Source organism: Electrona antarctica (assembly GCF_951216825.1).
Source record: "Electrona antarctica genome assembly, chromosome: 9".
Lineage (NCBI taxonomy): Eukaryota > Metazoa > Chordata > Actinopteri > Myctophiformes > Myctophidae > Electrona > Electrona antarctica.
This window is the reverse complement of record NC_136790.1, coordinates 33,127,922-33,140,421: the sequence shown is the minus strand read 5'-3', so window position 1 is coordinate 33,140,421 and position 12,500 is coordinate 33,127,922. Positions and strand designations below refer to the sequence as shown.

The 12,500-nt window shown below is 47.6% G+C and overlaps 1 protein-coding gene across 4 annotated transcripts in view; it reads right to left on the bottom strand.

Moving 5' to 3' along the window:
• The window catches only part of mtss1 (MTSS I-BAR domain containing 1), an 83,884-nt gene that overhangs the window by 37,115 nt on the left and 34,269 nt on the right, over nt 1-12,500 (bottom strand). For all 4 annotated transcript variants that reach the window (XM_079510315.1, XM_079510317.1, XM_079510318.1 and 1 more), the window contains exon 3: nt 11,640-11,713. In XM_079510315.1, the coding sequence (XP_079366441.1) occupies nt 11,640-11,713 (74 nt within the window). The remainder of the gene's footprint in view (nt 1-11,639; nt 11,714-12,500) is intronic.

Here is a 12,500-nt window from a genome sequence, read left to right as displayed (position 1 = left end):
AATGGAACCAAATGGACGGGTTCAACACACAACACGTCAAAACACGTGATTACAATTTAGGATTTACAGTAAGCAACAACAAAAAAAAACATGGCAATACATCAAAATAGTCAGCATGAGAACCTACATAAGCTAAGAACCTAACAGTGGAATATCTATATAATGAAACTATGCATATACACTACATTGGCGGTGATTGGCACTTTGGGAAAATAATTAAAAAAATTCAATAGGCCTACATGTGATTGGCAGACAGTGAATCAGTTAAAAAGGTTACCTACTGAGGCTTTAAAATGTTTCAAGGAATAATCCACGTTAAAAAAAAATCAAGATTTTTGTTGTACCCTCTCAGAGTTAGGAGGGGTCCAAGGTCTAATCCAGTAGTCTGGGGGGTCCCTGGAATGGTCTGAGAACTGCTGGAGAGAGAATAACCTTTGGTCTTACAGGATATGAGCTGAATGTCTGCCCTCTGGCTGGAGGACCATTTAGTTCTTCTGTTGTAATGAGACTATTTATCTGACATCACTGTTTACCTGCTAATGTTACATAACCGGCTCTCTCTCTCACACACGCACACACACACGCACGCGCACACGCACGCACGGGCACACACACACGCACTCTGTGTGAATATTTCCATGTGTGTCAGTTGCTGCGGGTATCTTAGTGTGTGTGTGTGTGTGTGAGGGAGAGAGTTCTAAAGTTCCCACATGAACAGTAAGCTGAGAAGCTGGGCATCGCCACGGCAACCTACTATGGAATCCTCACACACACCTACCAGACCAGTTCTCTCTCTCTCTCTCTGAGAGGATCAAAGCAGAAAACATAAGTGTTTCTACAGGTGCTGCCGATGTGCTGTCAACACTACCTGTGCACGTGTGTGTGTGTGGGGGGGGGGGGCAGCTGGCTTTCAGATTGAGCAATCTGTGCCTCTACACGATGCACACACACACACACACACACACACACACACACACACACACACACACACACACACACACACACACACACACACACACACACACACACACACACACACACACACACACACACACACACACACACACACACACACACACACACACACACACACACACACACAGAAAAAGGGATAGAGAGAAAGATGAAATGAAAGTGAGGAAAAAGAAAGAGGAATTGCTATCGGGTGGAAACCTTGTAATACATAAATAAATAAATAAATAAATAAATACATATTAATAATAATAATAATTAATTGTATTTGTATTGCACTTTTCATTCAATCCCAGAGTGCAGAGTGTATGTCAAATGATCTACAAGCTTGTTTTCGTGACGGATTAATTTACGAAAGAAAACAGAAAGTTAAAATGATGGATATAAGAGGTTTCTACAGGACAGCAACGATATGCACCTGGTGATAGCAGGACAACGATATGCACCTGGTGATAGCAGGACAACGATATGCACCTGGTGATAGCAGGACAACGATATGCACCTGGTGATAGCAGGACAACGATATGCACCTGGTGATAGCAGGACAACGATATGTGCCTGGTGATAGCAGGACAACGATATGCACCTGGTGATAGCAGGACAACGATATGCACCTGGTGATAGCAGGACAACGATATGCGCCTGGTGATAGCAGGACAACGATATGCACCTGGTGATAGCAGGACAACGATATGCAGAGGCGTCTGGGAGAAATGCGAGGCCCTGTGCGATATTTCAGGGGGGGACAATGTGCGCTAACGCGCGCGCGCAAATTTTTTGAATTAATTAATTAATACTTACTTTTGCGTGAGAGAGAGAGAGAGAGAGGTCGTCCTCTCTCTCTCTCTCTCTCTCTCTCTCTCACACGCATAGTCATGCGTGACTAATTATTTTAAATAAAACCTTTTTTGTCCACACACAGTCCGACTCCTACATGACATGACAGCATACCTTTTCACTTCACTCGAGTCGTTTTGTTTGTGACCGGGAGCGGTTGTGCACTCAACTAGCCTACATGTGTTCAACTTGTTTTTGTTTCGTTTCCATTGTGTGTATAATTCGACTGCGTTGCGCGGTGGCGCGGCCGATCTCCAAGCTCACAACGCGTCGCGCTGCAACGCATTGTGAGCTTGTAGATCTGCTCTAATTCTGCAGCGCAAGCTAGCACGGCACTGCGCAGCGCAAAGGGGGACAACAGGGGGCCCCACGACCGGACGGCCGGGCGTTGCTTAACGGGAGGCTGAATAAGTGACGCCGGTTGGGAGGAGGAGGCGACGCGCGGCCGTCGGAGGCCCCCCTGGGAGGCGGCTCCAAGCCGACCGCAGCTTAAATAGGTGAAAAATCAACTGCGACGGCCGACGGAACGGGCTGCGATGCGATTGTTTCTTAAAAAAATAAAAAAATAAACACTGCCTAGCGCGAGGCCTCGCATGCGCGAGGCCCTGTGTGGCGGCACCATTCGCACTACCCTTAAAGCGGCCCTGACGATATGTGCCTGGTGATAGCAGGACAACGATATGCACCTGGTGATAGCAGGACAACGATATGCGCCTGGTGATAGCAGAACAACGATATGTGCCTGGTGATAGCAGGACAACGATATGCGCCTGGTGATAGCAGGACAACGATATGCACCTGGTGATAGCAGGACAACGATATGTGCCTGGTGATAGCAGGACAACGATATGTGCCTGGTGATAGCAGGACAACGATAAGCACCTGGTGATAGCAGGACAACGATATGCACCTGGTGATAGCAGGACAACGATATGTGCCTGGTGATAGCAGGACAACGATATGTGCCTGGTGATAGCAGGACAACGATATGCACCTGGTGATAGCAGGACAACGATATGCACCTGGTGATAGCAGGACAACGATATGTGCCTGGTGATAGCAGGACAACGATATGCGCCTGGTGATAGCAGGACAACGATATGCACCTGGTGATAGCAGGACAACGATATGCACCTGGTGATAGCAGGACAACGATATGCACCTGGTGATAGCAGGACAACGATATGCACCTGGTGATAGCAGGACAACGATATGCGCCTGGTGATAGCAGGACAACGATATGCACCTGGTGATAGCAGGACAACGATATGCGCCTGGTGATAGCAGGACAACGATATGCGCCTGGTGATAGCAGGACAACGATATGTGCCTGGTGATAGCAGGACAACGATATGTGCCTGGTGATAGCAGGTCGCAGGACAACGATATGCACCTGGTGATAGCAGGACAACGATATGTGCCTGGTCATAGCAGGATAACGATATGCACCTGGTGATAGCAGGTCGCAGGACAACGATATGCGCCTGGTCATGGCAGGACAACGATATGCACCTGGTGATAGCAGGACAACGATATGCACCTGGTGATAGCAGGACAACGATATGCACCTGGTGATAGCAGGACAACGATATGCGCCTGGTGATAGCAGGACAACGATATGCGCCTGGTGATAGCAGGACAACGATATGCACCTGGTGATAGCAGGACAACGATATGCGCCTGGTGATAGCAGAACAACGATATGTGCCTGGTGATAGCAGGACAACGATATGCGCCTGGTGATAGCAGGACAACGATATGCACCTGGTGATAGCAGGACAACGATATGTGCCTGGTGATAGCAGGACAACGATATGTGCCTGGTGATAGCAGGACAACGATAAGCACCTGGTGATAGCAGGACAACGATATGCACCTGGTGATAGCAGGACAACGATATGTGCCTGGTGATAGCAGGACAACGATATGTGCCTGGTGATAGCAGGACAACGATATGCACCTGGTGATAGCAGGACAACGATATGCACCTGGTGATAGCAGGACAACGATATGTGCCTGGTGATAGCAGGACAACGATATGCGCCTGGTGATAGCAGGACAACGATATGCACCTGGTGATAGCAGGACAACGATATGCACCTGGTGATAGCAGGACAACGATATGCACCTGGTGATAGCAGGACAACGATATGCACCTGGTGATAGCAGGACAACGATATGCGCCTGGTGATAGCAGGACAACGATATGCACCTGGTGATAGCAGGACAACGATATGCGCCTGGTGATAGCAGGACAACGATATGCACCTGGTGATAGCAGGACAACGATATGTGCCTGGTGATAGCAGGACAACGATATGTGCCTGGTGATAGCAGGTCGCAGGACAACGATATGCACCTGGTGATAGCAGGACAACGATATGTGCCTGGTCATAGCAGGATAACGATATGCACCTGGTGATAGCAGGTCGCAGGACAACGATATGCGCCTGGTCATGGCAGGACAACGATATGCACCTGGTGATAGCAGGTCGCAGGACAACGATATGCACCTGGTGATAGCAGGTCACAGGACAACGATATGCACCTGGTGATAGCAGGACAACAATATGCACCTGGTGATAGCAGGACAACGATATGTGCCTGGTGATAGCAGGACAACAATATGTGCCTGGTGATAGCAGGACAACGATATGCACCTGGTGATAGCAGGACAACGATATGCACCTGGTGATAGCAGGACAACGATATGTGCCTGGTGATAGCAGGACAACGATATGTGCCTGGTGATAGCAGGACAACGATATGCACCTGGTGATAGCAGGACAACGAAATGCACCTGGTGATAGCAGGACAACGATATGCGCCTGGTGATAGCAGGACAACGATATGCACCTGGTGATAGCAGGACAACGATATGCACCTGGTGATAGCAGGACAACGATATGTGCCTGGTGATAGCAGGACAACGATATGTGCCTGGTGATAGCAGGACAACGATATGCACCTGGTGATAGCAGGACAACGATATGCACCTGGTGATAGCAGGACAACGATATGTGGCTGGTGATAGCAGGACAACGATATGTGCCTGGTGATAGCAGGACAACGATATGCACCTGGTGATAGCAGGACAACGATATGCACCTGGTGATAGCAGGTCACAGGACAACGATATGCACCTGGTGATAGCAGGACAACAATATGCACCTGGTGATAGCAGGTCACAGGACAACGATATGCACCTGGTGATAGCAGGACAACAATATGCACCTGGTGATAGCAGGACAACGATATGTGCCTGGTGATAGCAGGACAACAATATGTGCCTGGTGATAGCAGGACAACGATATGCACCTGGTGATAGCAGGACAACGATATGTGCCTGGTGATAGCAGGACAACGATATGTGCCTGGTGATAGCAGGACAACGATATGCACCTGGTGATAGCAGGACAACGAAATGCACCTGGTGATAGCAGGACAACGATATGCGCCTGGTGATAGCAGGACAACGATATGCACCTGGTGATAGCAGGACAACGATATGCACCTGGTGATAGCAGGACAACGATATGTGCCTGGTGATAGCAGGACAACGATATGTGCCTGGTGATAGCAGGACAACGATATGCACCTGGTGATAGCAGGACAACGATATGCACCTGGTGATAGCAGGACAACGATATGTGGCTGGTGATAGCAGGACAACGATATGTGCCTGGTGATAGCAGGACAACGATATGCACCTGGTGATAGCAGGACAACGATATGCACCTGGTGATAGCAGGACAACGATATGTGCCTGGTGATAGCAGGACAACGATATGCACCTGGTGATAGCAGGTCACAGGACAACGATATGCACCTGGTGATAGCAGGACAACAATATGCACCTGGTGATAGCAGGACAACGATATGTGCCTGGTGATAGCAGGACAACGATATGCACCTGGTGATAGCAGGACAACGATATGCACCTGGTGATAGCAGGACAACGATATGCACCTGGTGATAGCAGGACAACGATATGCACCTGGTGATAGGACAACGATATGCACCTGGTGATAGCAGGACAACGATATGTGCCTGGTGATAGCAGGACAACAATATGTGCCTGGTGATAGCAGGACAACGATATGCACCTGGTGATAGCAGGACAACGATATGCACCTGGTGATAGTAGGACAACGAAATGCACCTGGTGATAGCAGGACAACGATATGCGCCTGGTGATAGCAGGACAACGATATGCACCTGGTGATAGCAGGACAACGATATGCACCTGGTGATAGCAGGACAACGATATGTGCCTGGTGATAGCAGGACAACGATATGTGCCTGGTGATAGCAGGACAACGATATGCACCTGGTGATAGCAGGACAACGATATGCACCTGGTGATAGCAGGACAACGATATGTGGCTGGTGATAGCAGGACAACGATATGTGCCTGGTGATAGCAGGACAACGATATGCACCTGGTGATAGCAGGACAACGATATGCACCTGGTGATAGCAGGACAACGATATGTGCCTGGTGATAGCAGGACAACGATATGCACCTGGTGATAGCAGGTCACAGGACAACGATATGCACCTGGTGATAGCAGGACAACAATATGCACCTGGTGATAGCAGGACAACGATATGTGCCTGGTGATAGCAGGACAACGATATGCACCTGGTGATAGCAGGACAACGATATGCACCTGGTGATAGCAGGACAACGATATGCACCTGGTGATAGCAGGACAACGATATGCACCTGGTGATAGGACAACGATATGCACCTGGTGATAGCAGGACAACGATATGTGCCTGGTGATAGCAGGACAACAATATGTGCCTGGTGATAGCAGGACAACGATATGCACCTGGTGATAGCAGGACAACGATATGCACCTGGTGATAGTACAACGATATGCACCTGGTGATAGCAGGACAACGATATGCACCTGGTGATAGCAGGTCGCAGGACAACGATATGCACCTGGTGATAGCCGGACAACAATATGCACCTGGTGATAGCAGGACAACAATATGCACCTGGTGATAGCAGGACAACAATATGCACCTGGTGATAGCAGGTCGCAGGACAGCGATATGCACCTGGTGATAGCAGGACAACAATATGCACCTGGTGATAGCAGGACAACAATATACACCTGGTGATAGCAGGACAACGATATGCACCTAGTGATAGCAGGACAACGATATGCACCTAGTGATAGCAGGACAACAATATGCACCTGGTGATAGCAGGACAACAATATACACCTGGTGATAGCAGGACAACGATATGCACCTAGTGATAGCAGGAAGCCCGAAGCCGTCATCTGCTCGGAAGATAGTAAGGGTGTCTGATCATTCACAGTATGGGGCTCATGGTAAATGTATTCTAAAATATCTTTAAAAAGGGTATCTTTGAAAAACAAAGAAAAGGTCCCACACACTGTCAGACACTTGCCAAAATGTTGCTCTTTATTAGGTTGATGTTTCGGTCGATTAGAGCGTGTCTGACAGTGTGCGGGACCTTTTTTGTTTTTCAAAGATACCCTTTTTAAGAGCGTCGCAGTCCCGCCCCCTACCAGGGCCCAGGAAATGATTCCCGGTTCATTTTCCTCATAGACATTTCAAAAAGTATTTATTTAAAGACCTTTTAAGCCTCATACAAAGCCAACTCGAGTTGTGAGAAATCATGACAACAAACACAATTTTTCAGGCCGAACAAATAATTAGAAAGAAGAAAAAAACGGCAGGTTACAACCCTTTTTTTCTTGTTTTTCTTCTTTGTAATTATTTGTTTGGTCCAAAATATTGTGTTTATTGTCATGATTTGTCACAACTCGAGTTTGAAATGTCTATGGGAAAAATGCATTGGGAATTATTTCCTGGGCCTGGCGTCGTCATGACAGGGGGCGGGACTGCGACGCTCTATTGTCCTATGCACCTGTCACTAGCCTTCTGAGTTGTGCATCGGCCTTTTGCTATAAAAGTTCTAAAATATCTTTAAAATATATTTTTCAAATTTTAATGTCAGGCTATGTCATAGCTATGGATTGGACTAAGCTGACTTCCAGTAGGGTTCATTCAGGTGACTGCGCAGCACGGGGCAAAAAAAGGAAGTGTTGCGACTGACAGCCACTTTATATTCTACTGCTTTCCAGAGCTTCTGGATCACAGGCGGGTTGGCAGAAAGGTTTGGAAAGTTATGGAAGTCGACAGATCTGTCTCGAGATACTAGACAGAGAGAGAGAGAGAGAGAGAGAGAGAGAGAGAGAGAGAGAGAGAGAGAGAGAGAGAGAGAGAGAGAGAGAGAGAGAGAGAGAGAGAGAGAGACAGACAGGATGGGCTAGCTAGAGAGAGACAGGCTGGAGAGAGGCAAACAGAGACAGACTAGAGAGAGAGAGCCAAGGACGGAGACAGACTAGGGTTATAGAGAGACAGAGGCAGAGAGGCAGACAGGCAGACACAAGAGCCAGAGAAAGAGAGAGAGACAGCTGTCACAGACTACACAGGTGCATTGGACGGACAGACGGACGGACACGCACGCACGCACGCACGCACGCACGCACGCACGCACGCACGCACGCACGCACGCACGCACGCACGCACACAGAGCAGTGAGGAATGTGCTTGGTCAACATGCATGTGTTTTTAAGGCCATGTCAGAGCTACAGAGTGCTAAGAGTTAGCAGATGGAATCAAGCAGCTAGAGTCAAACCAGGTCAATGCACCCTGGAAAGGCAGCGCTGCGCTACGCTATGCTATGCAGGTCAACAATGAGCTGAAAACTATGTCAATAGCACTCTCACACACGTCACTGGTGTGTGCCACATAGCTGCACATCATCATCATGCAAATACAGTCATCACTGACTGAAATGTACATTAAAATAATGAGTATATCAGTATTATGTATTACAGAAACGTAACAACATTAACACGTTCCGTCAATCCGACGTGTCCACACGTAATAAGCACTCCAACCGACGGGTTGCAATGACGTGTGTACACATCCTAGTGCATCTTCAATGATATCAAACGAGAGAAGAATAATCTACATTTTTTCCTTTTTTTTATTTTTGAGTGGGACTCCAAGGCCACCGTATACTTCACTCTTCGTTCGTCCCGTTTACCGCTGCAGAAAGAATGCCTCGTATCTGCTAATCTAGGGAACTCTCCGTGGTTTTGATCAGATGGATATACTAAACGCTTCATTTCTGACTTCTCATCCGCCTCTCGTTCAAAATATGAACGCTTTGGATTATTTAGCGATATAATGTAAACGTAAACCAGCCACACACACACACACACACACACACACACACACACACACACACACACACACACACACACACACACACACACACACACACACACACACACACACACACACACACACACACACACACACACACACACACACACACACACACACACACACACACACACACACACACACACACACACACACACGTTTTTATTGTTATATTTTTTTTAATGAACAATCAATGGATTGTATTCCAGCTTGGATCAGGCAGAAGGAAGTATGCAGTGTGCAGACTTCCCTTCTTCTCCACTCTACATATTTGTGTTCAGCACCTGTGGATGTTTTGTTGAGATGTGTGTGCTTCCCCTTTGGACCCTATTTCTGGCGTGTGCGAGCGACCGCGTGCGTGCATGCGTGCGTGTGTGCGTGTCATGTCAGTAGAGATGAACTGAACAGTCGAGAGCACAAGACTGAGGTAGAGGGAAAAAAAACACACAAAGTCACATGTAGAAACACTGAGGCTCTTTGTAGCCTCAGGACACACACTCACTGTGTGTGTGTGTGTGTGTGTGTGTGTGTGTGTGTGTGTGTGTGTGTGTGTGTGTGTGTGTGTGTGTGTGTGTGTGTGTGTGTGTGTGTGTGTGTGTGTGTGTGTGTGTGTGTACGCACAGTTTTTTGCTAACCGCTTCTGAAGGAGGGAGAGGCTGCTCACTTACCCACCCACCCACCCACCCACCCACCCACACACCCACACACACACACACACACTCCCCCACACACAATGGTAGAGCCAATTTAACTATTAGAGGTGCGTTCAGCAAAGTAAGCTATCCTGGAATTGTGCGTGCACGTGTGTGCTTGTATAGCCCTGTAAAATTATGCTACGGTATGCAACACAATTGGGGTAGCGCCCATGTACAAATTACAGTGATGTCTGTCTGCCTGTCTTCCATATATCTGGAGAGCCATTCACACTTGACATGTTCATTGCTGTGTCAATTTAATTTAGGATCCAACAAGCCAAGGCTTCAGACTCCTGATGTACTGTGATATGATGACTATATGATTGATCAGCTACTGATACTGCAAGGCTGTCAGGATGTCCCTGACATTATATTTTCTAAACAGATGAAGCTGTATCTTCGATGAGATTTCCCAGTAACGTCTAGAGAACTGTGTGTCATTGTGTAGAGACATATAGACTAGAGAACTGTGTCCAGACAAACAGACTCCACTAACTAGTTCTGACTGCTCTCTGTCTGTCTCTGATATCATATCAGATCATATTGCACCACTTGTATTATTGATCATATGGACATTTCAGTGTAAAAGCATAATTGCCTAAATCAAATTTTATTTTAGATGAGAAGAAACAAAAAAATCCCTTTCTGCCCAAGTCATCTTCTAGGTGACTTAGGCAATCATGAGTAAAAAAAATAGTTTTGCCCCGTCCCGTTTATGTGCCTTTATCTACCCATCTCTACTCTCACTGTTACTGCCTTATTGCCAATGTTGTCAGAATCAGAATGCTTGTTACAGTCAACACAATTTCTGTCCAAGTCAAAAAGTGGACAAGTGGCCCTGGCCAGCCGGGGCGCCTGATGGAGGGGAAAGGAACTGGTCGGAATAACGTGTTCCTTCCACGCGCTACGTCCGGCCCGGGGAAACCCTTTCACCCTGTCAGGTGAAAAGAAGCAGCTTGGACTCCTCATGCATAGAAGGAAGCATGAGGTCAGTCCGCTGCCCCCCCAGGCTGGCAGAGGAAGTGTTCCATTAGATAATTGACACTGGGTGAAAAAATGGGTTACAAAATTGTGGGATAAAACATTATATTAAAAAAAACGCACTTTCTGACAAAGTCATTTTGAAATGTAACATGCATTCTGATTGGCTGAGGACACGCACAATGAAGCAGCAGTGTTAGGGGGGTAGAGTTAGGTAGAAATGAGAGAGACAGACAGACGAAACCTAGACACTCAAATTAGAGACAGAGAGCTAGCTGTCACATTACACAGGTGCATCAACACATTCAGACCGTAGGACGAGTGGAAACGTCATATCTAATCCAACCGATGGATCCAGAGGACGTGTACTGTACACACGTCCTAGCGCTTTTCATTGATATCAAACAAAAACAAAAATCTGATTTTTTTGGGGGGTTGGCCTCTCCTTCTGCACCATACTTGCTTTTTCGCACATGCGCTGCCATTCACTTCCTTGTTTACGGCTCAGAAAGAAAGGCTCGTAGCTCCTAATCTAGGGAGCTCTCCATGGTTTTGACCAGATGGGTATACAGTACTTCTGTCTTCATCATGGCTCTCATTTAGAATATTAATGCTTCTAGAGAGACTTTATCGTAATCAACGCGAGGTAAGCAAGCAACATTATGCCTCCCGCTTTTTGTACGGAACGGAAGGGGGGGTTTTCAGAGTAAAAGCTGCCATATTGTGTTAAACTAAACGTACATTATGAGTATGAGCGAACAAAAGAAAAAGCACAAAAGACAGAAACTAAGTTGATCTATTGTGTGTGTGTGTGTGTGTGTGTGTGTGTGTGTGTGTGTGTGTGTTGGACGTGAGTGAGTGAGTGCGTACCTCTGGTACCAGTAGCCATGTCTGCTACTTTCTGAAAGGCATCTAGGAATGCTCCTGTCACCAAGATGGTGGCCCTGGACAAAACAAAAACATAAACAGCATCATTTACTGTACCTACAGTACACCTGTGATTAGGACTGCGACTAGGACATTTTCAATGTTGTTTTACCTCCGTTGTGCGAAAAAAGTTTAACATTAAGTGGTCAATCTGTTACGTTTCAGGATTCAAAAGAAGATCTACAAGCTTTGCGTGTTCTGAGCTTGCGGATGTGCTGTAGTACAGTGGGGTCCGGGGACCCCCAGGGGTCCTTGAGGGAGTTCCAGGGGGTTCCCAGCTAAATGATAGTTTGGAACCAAATGGACCCTTATGGGTCTGTAACTCAGAGTGTACAAATGGAACCAAATGGACCCGTTAGGATGCATTTGGTTCCATTTGTACACTCTCCCCGACAGCGACAATATAGTCATGCTGGTTTGTTTGCTGTTGAGTGAAAACACAATGTTGCACATTAAGCAAACCATGCGAGGACCCCCGATACCATGCATGGACCCCCGATACCGTGCATGGACCCCCGATACCGTGCATGGACCCCCGATACCGTGCATGGACCCCCGATACCGTGCATGGACCCTGATACCGTGCATGGACCCCTGATACCGTGCATGGGCCCCCGATACCGTGCATGGACCCCCGATACCATGCATGGACCCCCGATACCATGCATGGGCCCCCGATACCATGCATGGGCCCCCGATACCATGCATGGACCCCCGATACCATGCATGGACCCCCGATACCATGCATGGACCCCCGATACCATGCATGGACCCCCGATACCATGCATGGACCCCCGATACCAT